Source organism: Biomphalaria glabrata, chromosome 1 (assembly GCF_947242115.1).
Source record: "Biomphalaria glabrata chromosome 1, xgBioGlab47.1, whole genome shotgun sequence".
Lineage (NCBI taxonomy): Eukaryota > Metazoa > Mollusca > Gastropoda > Planorbidae > Biomphalaria > Biomphalaria glabrata.
Genome location: NC_074711.1, coordinates 89,714,044 through 89,733,270, shown reverse-complemented (window position 1 = coordinate 89,733,270; position 19,227 = coordinate 89,714,044). Strand labels below are relative to the sequence as shown.

Sequence of the window (19,227 nt, the reverse complement as noted above, 5' to 3'; positions counted from 1 at the left end):
AAGCCATGTTATCACAGCACCTTGAGCCTACATTATGTGTGTTAACAGCGCTATAGAAATTGAAGATTTTTTTTTTTTCAAATGATTTTGTTCTACTAGATGCTTGTCTTTCATGCAATAGATAAACCTTGGAGGTGTGAGGCCCCTAAAACCACAAGGCCCTTGGCAGTCACCCACACTTTGAACCATGCTGGGGCAGATGATATAAAGGTCGCCTTGTTTCTATGACAGATGGTTAACAAGTGTGTTAAGTGGCCAGCACAATGCACAACTGTCTTCTGTTTAGAAGCCAAACACTCACTCTGCCACCATGCCCCCCCCCCCAATCTATACTTTAGCCCTCTTAATTTTCTTTTCTATAACCTGAGGCAGTGTTTGCTTTTAAACTCTCTAATTAGCTGCATGAATGTTTTCCTTCTTTTTCCCCACATTTCTTCTATTTTCTTTTGAGCAGTACGCTGTACACCAGACATAGCTGTACATTTCTTTAAGGAAAGTTTTCATGAAAGAGAAGTAGAGATGGCACAAGTTAGTATACCCCAACCTTTCACATTTTAACATGTGCTTTTACTTGAGGAAAAATATGCAGTATATGTTCCAGGCCATTTCAGTGTAGCCTCTTGATGTTCAGAGATAATGCCTCTTTCTATTTTATTTAGTTTTTCAAATTTATTTATCAACAACTGGTTGGAGTGGAAAGCAGGGCTGCCTGGTGAGTCTAGCTCTGTTAAAAATTAATTAAATTATTGATTCAAAATAAATAATTAATGCTATTTGTTTTTAAAAGTACTTTTCAAATTTCTCTGTGTTTCTGTCATGGTTTTGGCAGTTTAGCTTTAACAGCAATCATTTGCAGTTGCTTAAAACAAGGTGATCATAAATGCGAAGATCAAAACTCACCCATTAATATAGGGAAATAAATTCATACCCATGCATGTTATGTTACAACTTAAAAAATAATACCCAAAGAAGACAGGCAGCACAGTAAAATAAAATGTAATTTAAAAAAAACAACATTAAATAATACACAACTTAATTTATGAGTACACTTATTCACAGACAGTTTATTTAGAGAGACCTAGATCAATAGCTAATGATGCTACTTTTTAAAAATGTTGCAATATGTACATATGAGAGGATTTGAAGCTCTTTAATTAATAGATTTAATACTACTAAACAAATTAGTGTGAGCTCTTTCTCATACAGTCAACAAAGCTCTGTAACTGGCTCTTAGATTTGTCCATGAATATCTCTGAATAATCTCAATCTGCAAATTATAAATAAAAAAACACACATAAATACATTTATGAATATTAATATTATATAATAATCAGCAAATGTCTATTAAAAGAGAGATATATTTTAAAAACTCAATTTACATGTCAGTACTATATCTTGTCAGGCTGTTCACTATAATAGAAGACAGTTGTTGATGTAGCCCAGTTATTTTAACATGGATGCTAATATATGGGTTGGCCAAGAGAGCACTAATCATTTTCTGACAATAATTAAAAGGTACACAAATATTTTTGGCCAAGTAAATTTTTATATTGTGCATCTAATTGTTAAGTCATTTCATGCTCTTTATAATCACCAACTTTAAAATTGGTTTGAGAATAAAGAAATATTTTCATCAGCACAATTAATCCCATCCAACATAATATTTACTATCCAAAAGATTTATTATAAAACTTAAAATGCCAGTCCTATTATCCAGGACTTAGAAATAAATACTTATAGAAAATATACACTTAAATATGTCCTAACTACCAAGATTCAAATACAAGTTATTTATTATTGAAATACAACTTCTTCTTCTAGTCATGGAAACCAATGACAAGGTAAAATTTATATTTTTAATAAATTTAAACATGAACAACTAAGGTAAGTAGACACTAGAAATATTTTACCCCCAGAGAGCCCTGCGCTCAATGGACTTAACGCTTTTAGTGGTGCCAAGTTTCTCCCTCAAAAGCTACGGTCTGCAGGCTTTTTCAAGCACGGACCAAAGGTTTTGAATTCACTCCCCATTGATCTCAGACAGACAACATGCTACACCACTTTTAAGAAGAACATGAAGACCTATCTTTTGAAAACTTTTTTAGATTAAATTATTTTAGCTGTCGTGTTTGTGTTTGTAATGTTATTACAGCGCCTTGAGCATACATTTTGCTTGTAAACAGCGCTTTATAAATAAAATTATTATTATTATTAAACTTGATGTAAAAGCTGGGCTATTGAGTCTGCTGAATGTAAACTTCCTAGCTGTTGTAAGATCAAGCTATTTATTCTGGTTTCTGATGCTTGAAGTTGTTATAGAAAAAAAAAAAATTTCTGCATAAGCAAAAGATTTTCTCATGAAAACACACTCAGCCTTGAATTAAAGCTTTTATAAGTAATGGAACCTAGCTCAGTCACTACTTACTAGAGCAGTAGCTTTAGAGCTGCTACAGAAGATACTTTCAACAATTTTAGAGTCAGGAAACATCAGTTTGAATACCCTTTCTCATGCTAAGAGATAGATTAAGCTCAACCACCATTTCTGCCAATAAAACACCTGCCCTTCTCACTTTCATCTCTAAAAAACTCTCTCCAACTCTCCTGAATTTGGTGGTTTACAAAAAATCAAATATAGGTTCTAGAGGCAGCTTCACAAATAGTTTTTTTTTTTTTTTTTAATTTGCATAGGCATTTTATTAATTTTAAAGGTATTTTAACAATCCTATGGATTTGTAGGTATACTGTCCTGAATGTGAAATACAGTGTTAAGGCCTCCGCGCGGTGTTGATTCTTGGCAATATGTCTAGTGTAGATCTGACTGGAAGTAACGCTGAACTCAACTACTTCAATAACACCGGCGAAAGGCAGAAACAATCAAATATGTAGTCGACGCTGATATGTTGTTCTATAAAGATATTTAATACTCAAGAAGGGAATCGTCCGATGTCAGCTATGTCCGTAAATCCGTATATCTATTGTACTCAAGTCTACTACTCTACAAGAAGCGTCTTCTTTTTAGTGTCGCTTAGAGCGTTCTTGTTTTTTAAAGATCTGTCACGTCACTTGTCACTAATTAAAACTTTACCCTATTCCCGAAACAAATAATTAATTCCTAGTCATGTCATAACAACAGATATAGATCTATATAAATTTCTTCAAATGATGGCAGAAATTGCTGCTTTTGAGTAGTTACAGATCTTGACCCTAGACTGCCTAGAGCCACTAGACTTAGTCTAAATTTAGAATTAGATCTAAAATAGTTCTAGATCTAGTACCCACCTGGTCACATCTAGAATCTAGATATACTAATAGATCCAAATTCTAAATCTAGATTTACATAAATTCATGGTGCCTGACATCGTAAAACACAATACTAGATCTAGACCTACTCTAGATTATTTTAAAGTCTTATGAATTTGTTTGTTTGTTTGTTTTACATAATTCGGATGTTCCTTCAGAGTTGAAGATAGTTTACTTCCTAGTCCAAACCTCCCGCAGGACGACGGGGGATGGGAGCGGGCAGGGTTTGAACCCTCGACCGTCGATAAATCCGAACGACAGTCCAGCGAGCAAACCGCACGACCAGGCAGCCATCCATTAGAACTAAACAATCAATTAGGCCTAATTGCCTATCAGTTTGAAGACTTGAAATAAACTAAGTTTGGAAGGAACTCTGCTTCATTTATTTATTCACAAGCCCTAGTAAATATTTTCAGTCCTTATGGGTCAGCATGCTGTAAAAAAAACTTTTTGTTATATGTGAGCCACTATGTCTTAAAATAAAACATAAAAGTAACTTTAATTTTGAGATAATTTTTTAAAAAATATTTACATATAGATAGATATACAATAACTTACTTTATTGCTTAATTTTGCACAAATTGGCTTTTGGCAAAATCTTTTTAAGCATTTCACCAGTTGTGCTTGAGTTGAATACAGGCATTCATCTAAAAAAAAAATCATGAATATACAAATAATAAAACAATAAGAATTAATTCATCAAAAGCCAAATTATATAAAGAACTTTGATAAAACCATGATACATAAATGCCTTGTGTGTGAGGAGAATTGAAGTTAAAACAGGTTTAAAAATTAGGAGGGTTGTATTAGTGAAGACGATGTTACTAAGGAAATACCCATGTTTAAGGTACCTTTCAGAAATGTCCCAGCCCAAATCTGCAGGTACAGGAAGGGTTCAAACTCATGATTCTTGTGATGACAGTTTTAAGTGCAATCAGCTTAGCCAAGCATCAAGTAAGGAGATAAGACTAAAGTTACTCGGAGAGAAGACTGTTTTTACAACTGATACTTTTAAAGTGTAACATTTATATACCATATATCAATAGTATACAGCTTATAATAAAAGAATTTCTGTGCTAGTGTTGGCTGTGTTGCTAGGAATGTAAGGTTACTATTTGGGAACTTTATCTTTTAATAATAACGTCTTCTAATAATAAGGTCAGTTGTGAAGGCCTTTGGAAAATCATGTCCAAATTGAACTGCCCAGATCAATTCAGAACAATGGTGCCCCAATTCCATGATGACATGCAAGCAAGAGTCCAAGACAACTGAGACTTTTCCTGTCTCAAATGGCATGAAGCAGGGCTGTGTGCAGGCTCCAACGCTTATCAGCACAATGTTCACTACCATGCTGAAAGATGCCTTTTGCACTGAAATTAATGGAGTTGGTATAAGATTTCGCACTGATGCAAGTTTATTCAACGCTCAAAGACTCAAGGCTAGGACTATAGTAAACTAAAACTGTATCAGAGACCTGCTATTCGCAGACGACTGTGACCTAAATGCCTCAAATGAAGAAGACCTTCAAAAGAGCATGTCCCTCTTCGCTAACGCCTGCAAACATTTTGGTCTCACCATTAATGTAAAAAAGACAGAAGTGCTGCACCAACCTCCCTCAAATAAATCTGTCACAGAACCAGACATTCTTATAGATGGCCAGAAATTAGCAAACACCAAAAAGTTCGTCTATCTGGGAAGCACCATATCAGCAAGCGCCAACCTAGATGATGAGGTAGACTTCCTTGTTGCTCGTGCCAGTGCTGCTTTTGGCAGACTTCAAGGACAAGTGTGGCAACGGAGAGGACTCAGCATATCTACAAAACTGAAAGTCTACAGTGCTGTAGTTCTCCCATCACTCTTATATGCATATCCTGAGTCCTGGACCCTATATTTCCGCCACACCAAAAAGTTAAACTCCTTCCACCTACGCTGTCTAAGGAGTATCCATAAGGTGCGTTGGTCTGACCACATACCAGACTTAGAAATCTTAAAACTGTCCAACATGAACAGTATCAATGCGACAGTAAAAAGGTCCCAACTTCGATGGACGGGACATGTAGTCCGCATGCCAGACTATCGCCTTCCCAAACAACATCTGTACGGGAAGTTGTGTGCAGGAAAGCGCTCCCAGGGAGGTCAATACAAGTGCTACAAAGACACACTCAAGAGCTCCTTCAAGGAATGTGATATCGACTTTCACGGCTGGCAAGCACTAGCTCTCGATCGCTCCTCATGACATGAAGTTGTAAGTCTTGGAGTCTCAAGATTTGAGGTTAATAGAATGGCTAATAATAGCTCAGATCACTAAACAAATAGATTCAAAAACTTTTTTTTTTACCTTTCTTTCACTTTCCAGTATCTTCATTAAGATAAATAGAGATCACATACAAAAGAGAGAGTAGGGTCTGGGTTAGGGGAATGTAACCTTAAGATATACTGATGCAATTTTACAATATAGCCCACACAGCAGTAACCCTCTCTCCACATAGCACATGTATCCAAAGGAATGGCATATGTAATACAGTTAGTGATCAGTGGTGTAAAATGTTCTGCAAGGGTCACCGGCTCCTGATTTTTCTTCAGGCTGACCCCCTGTTTGGGTATAGCAGCAAGGCAACAGAAGTTTGAATTCAGAGTTTTCCTTCTCCTGGTGGATAGCCAGCCCAGGCTAATGAGTTCTCCTTTCTGAATTTTGCTTCCCAGTTGCTTGGCTTTGCCCTTTCTCCTGTCAGTGATAACTATTCCACTGGACCCAATATCTAAGCCACACGCAAAGGCCATTTATGGTTATTTGAGAAGCCTTCCATTGAAAGTATTATATAGGTAATGGAGTGCTTATATCCATTACCACTTCTGGCAATAACAACCTTGCGCAACCCAAATTTGTACAATAATGTTTTGTTATATGCACTATTGATTTTAACTAATTATCTTAATCATTACAAAACTACAGCTCCCATCAAGTGAAGCATGACAATATACTTCGAATACTACAAAACTAAAAATTCTTGAGTATGCAAGACAGATATTTACTTTAGAGACTTTATCTGAAAGTCTTATTTACCTGGATATATTTCAGGATAGACTAGTCTCTTAGGGCAAAGTGGATAACAATCTCTGCTGACAGCTTCAAGCCTATAACCAAAAAATATGTTTAAAAATTACACCAATTTTTTTTTTTAAATAACGTAAGCCTTATCACTTAAGACAAACATTAATTAACTTAAAAATAATATTTGTTTCTGCTATTTTCTAGACAAAACTTTTTATTCTAACATAGCGAAATTATGACATCACAATTTTTTTTACTTAAAAAATTATAAGAATACTCAACTGTTCAAATACCGGCAGCTAAATTTAGAATGATTTGAAGTTATATAAAGAATTAGTTCTGTTACTATAGTAATGGAACTCAAATTGGAGCATGTTTTTCCACACATATAAGTGCAGGTTATTTAGATAAGAGTATCATAAGTTAAATCAACACCAACATGGCTTCAGGAAATTTTGATCATTCGAAGCTCAGTTGATAGATTTAATTAATGATTTTTTAAATAGTTAAGATAGAAATTAAGATAGCAATTAGAAAACGGATGTAATTTTATTAGACTTCTCTTAGGCAAATACACCAACTCAAGACTACTTTAACTTAAAATGCTTTGGTATTCATGGTCCACCCACAACACTAATAAATTTACTAACAGGTAGAGAGTAACCTGTTATTATAAATGGATCTAAAACAAGACCAAAAAAAAAAAATAACAATAAAAATTACAAAATAAATTTTAATGTTAAACAATTAACCAAAACCCTTATATTAAATAAGAAAAATTATCATGAAATAACCCTTTTTTTATGACAAAAAAATATTTTTTAAAAAATATATATCATGTTTTATTTAAAGAAATGTTTAAAGAGATAACAAGAACATTAATTAACCCAAGTAAAACCAATACTAGAATAGCATCCTGGTATATCTCAAAACAATTATGACTTTCATGTCATAAAAATAACCCAATAAAATACTCAGAATTACACAAGAACAAAAGTAGATATGTGTTCTACATGCTTGGACCAATTCATTAAAAGGATATAACAGGCTTTCTGAAACAGCCTTAATAGAGATTAAATCTTTAGCAAGATACATAAAAGTTAACACATGGATAAGTGAATTAAATATGGTAATAATTATCTTCTTCGAAGGAACAGCTCTATCATTTATAAAATAAGCCAAAAGATAGGGTTGTTAACTAGCTATGATCAAATTGAATGAATTACACTAACATGCTAACTCCAAAGAACTCATGATGTGCGGTGGATACAGCAACATGTGCAGAATCTAGTATCTTAAAGTAGTCACACCGATTTTGGTATCCCCATGCAACTATCCTGTCTTTCAGTAGTTGTTGTGCAGTGTAAAATATTTCTGGAATTTCCGAGAATGTCTCTCCAATAACTGAAACTAAGAAATTGTAACCATCGGCCTGCAGCTGGAAAAGTGCACTGAAAAAACTTTCAGGATTTTTGTCGTGCTCCCTGCATATAGGAAAGAAAAAAAAAATACAAAAGAAACAAGATAACTATTGTTTTTAAGTTTTGGTAGACCTTTGGTATAAATCTATACATTTATAAAGTGTTGTAGATGTCTGAAGACATCTCTTTAAAAAAGATTTATTACTGAATTCCTAAGGCTTAGATATGAACCTTAGGACCTTCATGTTAATAATAGGATACGCATACTTCACAACAAAATTGCAAACTAATATTTTTTCCTTTAACCCACGAAGCGTCTTAAGAAACTTTCTGTGGCGTTCGGAGAGTTTTAGCATTTTTTATGCATGTTAGAAAATGGTCTTAAAATGACATAAAGTGAAGGTTGATATCCATGTTTTATATATATATTCTGAAAGGTAATTGGACAGCGAACACTATAGATCATATATTGAACACCTGAATTTAATCAGTTGACCATGACCCTAACCTAATTAGTATGATTGATTTTTTTTTATCAACAAAAAAGCTTGTTTGCTGACCTCTGTGAGAAACATTTTTAGAGCTATAACAAAAGTTTTGATGTAATTGGATAGCCCATTCATTTTCCTTTATAAATATATATAATTTTGTTAAAAATTAGATTAAAAAAAAATAATTTTTTTTTAGTGGTCTAAAGAATATCTTAAGTATTTGTTATCTTATCTTATATAATACAGACGTTACTTCAAAAAAGAAGATGATTACGTCCTACGCGTCATGCATTTAGTCATGCATATTAACCAATGACTTAAATTCTGCCAAGTCACTGGTTTTCCTGGCTAGCTCAGGCAACCCATTCCATGCTCTAATAGCACTAGGGAAGAAGGAGTATTTGTACAAATTTGTCCTAGCATATGGGACGAGGAATGTGCCTTTATCTTTGTGTCTTTCAGAGTATTTTATTAAATTTTGTTTTTGTATTTGAAGATTATGGTTCAGTGTTTTATGTATGATTGCTACTTTACTTTTGAGCCTTCTGTCCTGAAGGCTTTCTAAATTTAGTGATTTTACTAAAGGTGTTACTCTAGTCAAATGTGAATATTCGTTTGTTATGAATCTCACTGCTCTATTTTGTGTCTGTTCCAGTTTCTTAATGTTTTCTTGAGTTGAGGGGTCCCAAACGGAGGATGCATATTCTATTATTGGCCTAACCAAGGTTAAGTAACATTTTAGTTTTATGTTCTTATTTGATTTATAGAAATTTCTTTTAATAAATCCTAATGCTTTGTTTGATTTTTTTGTAGTTTCATCAATATGTGGATTCCATGATAGTTTTTCATTTATTATAACACCTAGGTATTTTGCGTTTTTAGTCTGTGATACTGGTTTGCCATGAATAAGATAAGTGGAATTAATTTGTTTTAGTTTTTTTGTTACTCTTAACAACTGACATTTTTCTGGGTGGAAAGACATGCTCCAATTTGATTCCCATTTCTGTAATTCATCTAATTCTCTTTGTAAAATATCTGTGTCTTGTGTTGTTTTTATTGTTCTATATATTATGCAATCGTCTGCAAATAATCTGACTTTTGTTCCTGAACTAATGCAATTTGGTAAATCATTTATGTAAATTAAAAATAGTAGTGGACCCAAGACTGTACCTTGAGGTACACCTGAGTTTACTGTTTGTTGGCATTAGTGTAATTTTAAATGAAAATTTATTTTATATATCTACAAATCAAATATAATCAAAAGCCATAAGAATTTGAAAATGTATAACTGAAATTATTTTTTTTTAATGATGATTGCAGGCAATTCATTTAGCCTTAGTAATGCTAAAAATTACAATAATTTCCAAAATGTTTACATTCATAATGAGATTAATTTATATTAGCAATGTTGTTGGTACCATAACTTTACAGTTTATATAAAACTAGAACTCCCATAACTCTGGCATAATAAAATGGTTACAAATTTAGTTATACTTTGATGGCAAAACTTAAAATAACAAAAAAAAAATCATTACAGAAAAATCTTCTTTAATGAACAAAAGTCTGTAAAAACATCCAATCTAACTCCAAAGCATTATTTTGTACATATATATTAGTTAGCAACGCACCATAGATGTCAAACTTTGAACTTGACATTGATAGTCATGTCATTTTATAATAGATAGTAGGGATTGCTTAGTTGGCATAGTGCTTTCACCTGATCCTAAACCTTTTCATTCTTCTTTAATTATTTCAACAGTTTATATTTGTGGACCTAGTTATTCACACATAGGCATCTTCTGATTAAAGCAATCAACAACACATTAACCAGGGAACACACAAAGCATTACAATTGATATTTTCAAATGTGGCTGAACCTTTTGTGTCAAAAACACACAAACACTTGCCTGGTCGTGCGGTTTGCGCGCTGGACTGTCGTTCAGATTTATCGATGGTCCCGGGTTCAAACCCTGCCCGCTCCCATCCCCCGTTGTCCTACGGGAGGTTTGGACTAGGAAGTAATTATCTTCAACTCTGAAGGAACATCCGAAACATGTAAAACATTTTACAAACAAACATTTTACAAGTTAGGTGGTTTTAAAAACTTACCAGCGATGAGGCCAAACAATATGAAGGAGATGGCTGCATGCTTGTAGCTGAACATCAGTAGGAGCAATGACATTTAAAGATGAACTCTCTTTTCCTCTTTTAGTCACTGTGCACAAAGAAGGATTTACAAGTAAACTCTCAAAGCTTTTGAATGAACCTGTTTTTGAATTTGACTCTTCGGCAGTTTCTATAGTTTTTAAGTCTTCACTATGATTTTTTTTATATAAAGTTTCTGTACTGTAGACAAAAGAATCAGAATCTTTTGATACTTTTTCTGGCATTTCATTGATAATAGAACAAGGAGATTCCTTTTCTGGCTTTTCATTAGCTATGGAATGTGATGAATCATGTTCATATTCTCTTTCCTTTTCAACCGATACATCATTAACACAAAGGATTAAAGGAAAATACACAACTTGACATTTTGGACGAATTTGCTCATGAAGATTTTTTGGCCTGTGATCTGGTATAAGTTTGAGATGTGATGATATTGAAGATAAGAAAGTGTCCATGTTGAAAGTTGAATTGAATATAACTTTATCAGCAACCATACTAAAAGAGAAGGAAAATGTATGCATTTTTTTTTATTCAAGTGTGTATTCAAAAATATGTTATATTACCAAAGTGCATTTATTCTAACAGAACTGATGTAACAGAATCATGTTCTATAATTGTGATAAATTGTTCATTCTAGATGATAACATACACAAACTGAAACAAAATATTTAATAATTGAATTCAAGGTATTACCAAAAAATTCTTATTAAAAAAAAATTTGAGAATGAGTAAAATGAAATTTAAAATAAGATTAGAAACTCAGAATCAGCCCACAAAGTGGTTCAATTAGACAGGTAAAAATGCAGGTTTAAATATTTTTAGCATGACTATCTGAAGCTATGAACTACAAACTATCAACAACCACAACCCTATTTCCAGCTTTACAAAAAGAAGAGATTAAAGTTTCGAAGTGTTGCAGATTCTACTGTATTGTTAGTCCGACTGACAACATGATACCACAGAATACAGAGATTTATCAATATTATTATTATTATTACATTGTTTAATATGCATATACATATTTGAAATGATAGTTATGAATATATGATTCAATGTGAGCCTGGCCAAACTGATGTTATTAAATGATTATCTAATAGATTTAATTGTTTTGTTGTTAAGGGCCAATCTCTCATTCAAGTAAGACCAAAGAGGGTCAACAGACTAAAGGACAGATAAAGAGAAGACATTTTGAATGTGTTTGGAACTGCGACATATAAATCTAAATATATCTAACATGATTACAAGGTGCGATTTTCAATGGGTAAGAACATCATTCAATATATTGAATATGAACAAGTAAATTATAAAAAATATTTTTGTTTAAACAAAGCTTGTATTGAGTGAAATTGCATCAATTATTTTGAATCAAGCTTGTAATTAATTTTTAGTAGATATAGACTAACAAAAGTAAATTTGTGGGATTGGAAATATTTGTATTAACTGTTTTTGTTCAACACAACTTTCATAGTTGCAGAGTGCTGAGCCAGCTATGGTCCTATCACTTTTGTGGGCCAGAGAGGTTTCCTCGATGACTTTTCAAAAAACATTTTTTTTAATTGACTTTTTAGCCACTGAGCTATCCAAGTACTAAGAAAAGTATAAGGTTTTAATAGTCTATTGTTAGTTTAAAAATTTTAGCAATCAAATTCATTCTTTACATAGGCTTAAATACCTTATCTTAGTAGCCCCTACTGTCTATAAAACACAATTAATTATTTATGACTGATTGATTAATTGGTTACTTTTTTCATTCATGTGTTGTGATCTACAATGAATAATTCTGCAAAGTTTCAATATGATCCAAGAAGGGGAAGTGAGAGAAACGACATGTACAAGATTCCAGCCATACAGACAGATTTGTCATTAAAAATGTTTGTTATTGATGGTAGATATCTGGTGGTCTATAGACTCAATACATTGATATATACTATAGGTCAAGGTAGTAAGTACTATCATGACAATAAATTTGCTTTTAATAGGTTACTGCCTTTGACTATCTTGTGTTTTTTAAGACTAATCTCTTCTTGACTATGTCACTGTTCATTAATTTATTAAAAAAAAAAAAGAAAGACAAAGGTAAAAGTAAGTTATTGAATCCAAGTTCTGGTATCAATAAGTAGCGCTTATTAGAAGATCTAGTCAAGTTTCCAGAAGCTGAGTACACTCACTTTTCCCGTACTGCAGGAGTGGCTGCCTGGTTATGTGGCATGCACTTATGATTCAAGTCAACATGTATAGAGTTTGAAACCTGCCCTTTTAAGCTAGGGCATAATTCTATTAATTTCTGAAGGAATGTTCAAGACTTACAAAAACATTAAACTCCACTTTATGACCTGAAAGCTAATTTTATATTATTGCATATTATATTATGCACTAGTAGGGCAATGAATTTAAGTCTTGTATAAAGTCCATTTATAAATATTATTATTTTTTTTAAATTAAAAATGTAAGCTCTGCTGAAAGCAGATTATTTTTTAAATGTATGTTGTAAGTGAAATTTATTATTCGAAAGCCTTATCTAGTCAACAGAAGGGCATGGAGGAAATGAAAAATTTTACCAATAACAACTTCAAATATTGCAAATCTAAAAATTCCAAAGTAATAGTTTGATGTAAGATTTGGGTTTTGTAAAACAATATAGCATTAGTATAGAACTCCAAAACAAAATCATTTTTTAAATTGTTCTCCAGGATGATTCTAGTAAATATGACAAAGATTGCATTTCTGCAAGTGCCATTCTTTGTTTGATAATTTTTAATAGGTCTAACAAATAAATAGTTCTTACATTAAATATTCAAATCAAACAATATTTACCTTGTTAAAATCTGATTATATCCATATTGAAAATCGCGTTCTAGCTGTTGCTGAACTGGATAGATTAGTTGATTTTCATGGAAATAAACTACTTTTTTTGTCTGAGCAAGATCAGGCCTTAAAGCTATAAGTTCAGCCAGGTTTAGAACTGAGCTTGCAAACAATACTCTGAAATACAAAGTATACATTGCAAGATACCAGAAAGCAAGTATTATAATCACCATTCTTCCCTATCATTATATTTATTACATATCATAAGAAATTTTTTTTTTTTTTAAGTTAACAAACTCTTATCGGAATAATTATAAAGAGTGTGATTTAATTTCTTATATAAAGTGCTTTCATGTAAAGGTGTTAAATTCTTTTTTTTAACAAGGATTTGAGCCTTTGTTAGTTCTCAGACAGACAATGTCAAAGAAAAAAGCTTCATGATTTTATTTTAAAAAATCTCACACACACACACAAAATTGAATATTCATAATAATATTTCAATTTTCTACACTGGTAAACTGCTTAGAAATCCTAAGCTCGGACTCCAGTGAATGCTATGGTTTCAAATTCAGAATATGTAGGACACCTTTACAGTCCACCAAGCTCAAACTAATATCAGATATTTGTTGGGGAAAGTAAAACTACTGGTTGATGTGCAGGCCACATCATATAATATGACCCTATCTGTTATTAATAACCAATATTTGCAGAAAAAAAAAATCATATCAATGATTAAAAAATAAAGATGTTGCAACAATAATACAGAGGGGTGTCCAAAATAAACTACACAATATTGATCACTGGAATACCATATTTCTGTGCAAAATTTTTTGGGGGCAGTGTTTTTTTTTCATGATATTTTGCTGCTATTCCATTTTCGTTACATTGAAATACATTTTTATTTTCCATTTAAATTTTGGACATAATTTTATAATTTCTCTTTAAAAATATATTCAAAATATTCATGAAATGAATACTTAGTCCGGAGCAATAATCAAGTTTTTGTAAAAAATTCAGTCTAAAACAATATTAATATAATACATTACAATACATACTACAATAGAATCTAGAATATTGTAACAAATCTTAGGGAAGCAACTCAACAAGGACCAAGGTAAGAGACAAATTGGGTTCATTGTATGTGTGATAAAGAGTTGATAGGCGATTATTGGCCTCCTTCAGTCATAGAGCGACTATGGTTCATCTCAAGCACTGTGGAGTCCTATTTTGGAGAGACACTTCCGTCCACAAATATCACAGGTTAAGGTGGCTTTCACTTTGGTGGTAGAGGAGCTGGCCATTTTTCGCATGGTACGCTTTTCTTCCAGAGCTGAGGCCCATGGTTTTTCGCTGTCCATATCTTTCTTGTTCACTGTCCATATCTTTCTTGTTCACTGTCTCTCTCCATCTAAATTGTTAGTCTCAATTATCAGGTCTTCTAACTGGTTTGCAGGGTTCACTAGTGCCGCCACTGTGTTCACATTCCTAAAGTGTTCACTAACAACACAGTCTGTGCTGCTATTTTCTGGTTGTCTCAAGAATGCCCTTGTCAATTGCTATTTGTATGTGTGTATTTCTTATTCATGTATGTTTCTTTGTATTACAACAATACCTCTTCTGGTATTATTAGAATGTTCATGGTATATTAATTAAATGTCTATCCTCACTCCAAATTGTTGTTGCGTATGTCTACTAGATCTGCTGAGTAATATGGCCACAACACATATATACTTAGAAATAATCTCCGTCATAGCAGACGAAATGTTTAATCATCATAATAAAATATTTCACAATAAATTGGCAACTTCAGCCATCCAGAAATTACATATAATACTACTCAGAATTCAATAACAGTATTTCATGAAGAAACATCAATCCAAGTTCCTATCTAGTAATACTTTTTACATAAAAATAAAACATTTCTGTCTACTTCAATATCCCCTGGCTTCTCTATGTTCTGACCATGTGATCAACTCCTCCCAAAAAACGAGATATCTTGCCTACAATTCAACTGTGGACGCATTTTTCCCACGTGAAACATCCTAAGCACCAATATAGAGTGTATTTCGTACTTCACAACTATCCCATGTCACAATACAATTAAACAATGATGTGACGGCCCTCATAAACCAACAGGAATGTCTTTTAGTATTACTAGCAGGAACAACTCTTCCAGTTTCCCAGACAACTTGCTGACCAATCCACTCAGTTTCTCACCTGCTGGCCTATCCACTGGCGCTGATCCCCTCTACCATGGATGGCTGCCTGGTCGTGCGGTTAGCTCGCTGGACTGTCGTTCGGATTTATCGACGGTCGAGGGTTCAAACCCTGCTCGCTGCCATCCCCCGTCGTCCTGCGGGAGGTTTGGACTAGGAAGTAAACTATAGGCAGATCGCACTAAGCTCTAATTCTGTTTCTCCATTCACTTAGCCAGATTCAACTGTCTCTCTTATCCATCTCAACAATCTGTCCATTGGTGTGCACTATAAGCACCAGTGCAGGATCAGAGTTACAAAGGCAGCATGTAAAACCTTCTCCTAGATACCACCTCCCCCCTACTGGTCCACTTATGAGATTGGACCAAAGCACTCTGAGCATACTATAAGCATGAAAGTAGCACTATATAAAAGCTATAATTTATTTAGTATCTAATAGATAAAGCTCTAGATCTAGATTAAAAAAGCAGATATATACCAAATAGATCTAGTTGAAATAGATTAGACTGTTAGACTTAGGGAGACAGTCTTAGTTATTTAAACTTATTTAGTACATTAGTATTAATTAGATCATTAGGCCATGATTAGGGCTTTATAAACTTTTAAAGTATTATTTAATCTAGATCTAGATCTATTAATAATAATATTAAATTATTATTTACATTTTAGATCTATTAAATCTAGGAATTCGAGACCTGACCTACTACTATTAGAGACTATAGACTCTATTAGTCTAGTACTAGAATTCTACTAGATACTACTACTAGTACTACTAGCACTAAAAATTTACTAGATCTAGATGTACTACTTACTCAAATAACTAGATCTAGTTGTCTGAGAAAATTTGGGTCGTTCCTGCTAGCAGAAGACATTCCTGTTGGAATCACAGGATCAACAACCAACACACTTTTACTTAATATGCGATGGGCACTAACACTATCCCCTTTTCACATCTTTTCCTAACATCTCAGCCTCCTTTCCAATTTCCTGCGCTTTTACACTAGCATAGCTCATTTCTTTTCTGCCTCAATATAAATTAAGAGAACGATATCGGACAGATAAGTTTAAACTTAAGCCTATTTAGTGTAACTTAATGGTTTTTCTTTTTTGTGTTTTTTAGCCGATGAAGGCCTTGTGCCTATGGCCCAAATGTTCTTAGTTTTATTTGCTTGGTCCGGCAGGGTTATATAGACCTACTATACCAGTGATGCCCAAAATACGGCCCGCGGGCCGGATGACATGGTTCCATCAGGCCCGGCGAAACGTCGGCACAAAGTGTAGAAATCTCCCTTCCGAAAAAAAAAAAAGGTTGAGAAAATGTATCTTTACCTACGTTTAGGCCCTCACTTTTTCTCCGATGGATTGGTATTTTGATCTTTAACATTTGTGTGTTTATGCATGACTGTAGAATCTACCACGAATAGTGAACCTCTCTTTAGTATTTTTTTTGTTGAACATGATAATAAGCCGATATATATATTGTATAAAGAAAGTGTCTGGCTGCTTAATAAAACGACAACATAAAAACGACACAATAATAAAATACATATATGGCGGCAGTATTGGTTTGAGTCGCAAATAAAAGATTGTTTAACTACGCCTAGAGATTGGAGGATCCATGTGAATATTGACCAAAAGAGACCAAAAAATGTAGTCGGTTGTAAAGCTATCTTCCCTGTTGCTCACATTTGAAGTAGAGAAATGAAGCTGTTTTCTGACGCGTAAAAAATATGTCAAATAGCCTATTAATTAAGTATTAAATTCACAATTTCTACCAAAATAGTTTCAGAACAATTTCATTTCTTTTTTTGAAACTTTTCGTTCATGTGGCCCGCGAGACGTGTATCGGAAATTAGAACGGCCCGCGGGTCGAATTAGGTTGGGCATCACTGTACTATACTATTACCGTATCTTCTAGTATAATCATATTATTATTATTATATATATATAATAATCTATCTATGCATGTTTAATGATGTTTATCATATAGGTATAGACTATACTCAGAATACTCTATAGTAAGTCTATAGATCTACTATAGTCTATAGACATAGATAATAGAATATAGATCTAGAAATTTATAGATATCTAAATGTAGATTATTGTAGATCTAGTGACAGTCATCCTAGTACTACTAGTACTAGATATAGAAAAGTTTTCAACTAGATTCTAGATCTACTCTAGTCATTTTAGTCAGTACTACTATTTAAATATACTAATAGTAATATAGTAATAATAATAATAATAATAATATAGATCTAGTTATAATCTAGTTACTAGATTCTAGTATGATTTACATATAATAGATCTAAATATAGATCCTAATCTTTACTTTAATTTAAACTTTCATCTCACTTGAAATTTCCGAATGGTATCGTTTGACTGAAATAAAGTGCTGATACTCTGGCGCGCCACTGCCATTTTTTTGCAGGCAATGAGCAAATAATACACCGTGGTCCTATCAGCTTATCAGAAGAAATAATTTCGATTAGCTGCAAATGTGAGCCACCAAAAAAGGGCTCGATTAAGATGATATCTTTATCAACACAAGTCTCCATAATCATAGATCTAGAATCAAGATCTAGAGTCTATATAAACTCTACGGTAAAACTTTATCTAGATTCTAGAATCTAGAGTCTATACTATAATCTATTCTGTATTTTACCATTAAAGGTCAAAGTTTATAGGAATGTAAATTAATATCTTTTAACCTCCCTGAAAGAAGAACGCATACAAGTCAGGGTTACTCACCGGGATAGTGCGATTTTTTAGCCCCCCCCTCCCCCCCCCCCCCCCCGAACAATCATTAGTTACTATTGAAAAATAGAAATCTTGACCTAATAATAACAATAATTTTTAAAGAATAAATTAATAATAATATTACAGACGTTACTTAAAAAAAAAAGATAATTACGTCCTACGCATTTCAAGTGTCCACCTACTCATGCAGGTTAATCTGCTAAAACTTTGGTTTTCTTGTATGATTCAGGCAACCTTTTCCATTCTCTATTGGCACAAGGGAAGAAAAAGCAATTGTAGGCCTACATATTTATTATAACGTATAATAATATATAATACAGTGCCTTCTTTCGTTCTTTTCCTATGAGTGAAAGTTTCACATGACTCGCAATTAAATTTAACCCAGTTGCGACCTGCTTAATTGTCCATTTCAGATGCAGACAAAGCTGTTGTCCGCTTTCTTTACGCATTTACAAAGGCACCTGTCTTCTACGATGGCTTTTCTTTGGGTGTCTCTCGGCCACAAATTCTTGTCACAACGAATGAGAGAAGGCAGTTTTTTTCCAAACTAAAGTATGATCAATAATTACTGACTATCATCGATGACATTAAATTTACGACTCACAGAGTTGGCAATTTAGTCCGCTGAACAAGGAGCTGGTAAAAAAAAAATGATTTCGATAAAAATTATGGATTTATGGTGTTGCCATCAAGAAAGCACATAATATTCATTTATATATATATATATATTTCTTTTTTTTTTTTTTTCAAATTAGAATTTAAAAAAAAAACATAAATGCACATTATATTCGATGTTTTTTCGTACGTAGGCCTATTTCCTCTAAAATCAATGAAGCGATTCCAGCGACAATATGATTGTCCTAAGACCTTAGACCTTACCTTAGTATCGATGAAGTCAATGAAAAATTCACGAACTTGTATATATGGCTCCTTGAGCCTCCTTCTGTCTCGGAAGACAATAGATGCGCCCAGATGGGTCACTGAATGGTTTTGGTTTCTCTTGAGATAGGGAAGAA

The 19,227-nt window shown here is 33.2% G+C and overlaps 1 protein-coding gene across 3 annotated transcripts; it reads right to left on the bottom strand.

Annotated features, from left to right (window-relative positions):
* Positions 1–980: 980 nt before the first annotated feature.
* Positions 981–18,131, bottom strand: LOC106050948 (glycosyltransferase-like domain-containing protein 1-like). 3 transcript variants are annotated; one of them, XM_013206040.2, is made up of 7 exons: positions 17,807–18,131; positions 13,245–13,412; positions 10,374–10,925; positions 7,585–7,836; positions 6,365–6,435; positions 3,859–3,947; positions 981–1,267 (listed from the first exon to the last, which is right to left on the bottom strand). In XM_013206040.2, exons 1-7 carry the CDS (start codon positions 18,013–18,015, stop codon positions 1,199–1,201), a joined length of 1,410 nt encoding a protein of 469 aa, XP_013061494.2. In that variant the 5' UTR covers positions 18,016–18,131; the 3' UTR covers positions 981–1,198. The 3 variants fall into 3 exon arrangements, with proteins under 3 accessions (XP_013061494.2, XP_055874471.1, XP_055874470.1); XM_056018496.1 differs by having other exon boundaries at positions 17,784–18,130; XM_056018495.1 differs by lacking the exon at positions 17,807–18,131 and adding an exon at positions 16,264–16,331.
* Positions 18,132–19,227: the final 1,096 nt, after the last annotated feature.

What these genes read in the sequence shown, in the direction of transcription:
- LOC106050948 (XM_013206040.2), bottom strand. Translation starts at nt 18,015, where the DNA reads ATGATTATGGAGACTTGTGTTGATAAAGATATCATCTTAATCGAGCCC. An exon ending in CTATCCTGAAATATATCCAG is followed by an intron (nt 3,948 to 6,364) that starts GTAAATAAGACT and finishes TTTTTTTTTTAG; the next exon opens with ATGAATGCCTGTATTCAACT. An exon ending in GTGCAAAATTAAGCAATAAA is followed by an intron (nt 1,268 to 3,858) that starts GTAAGTTATTGT and finishes TATAATTTGCAG; the next exon opens with ATTGAGATTATTCAGAGATA.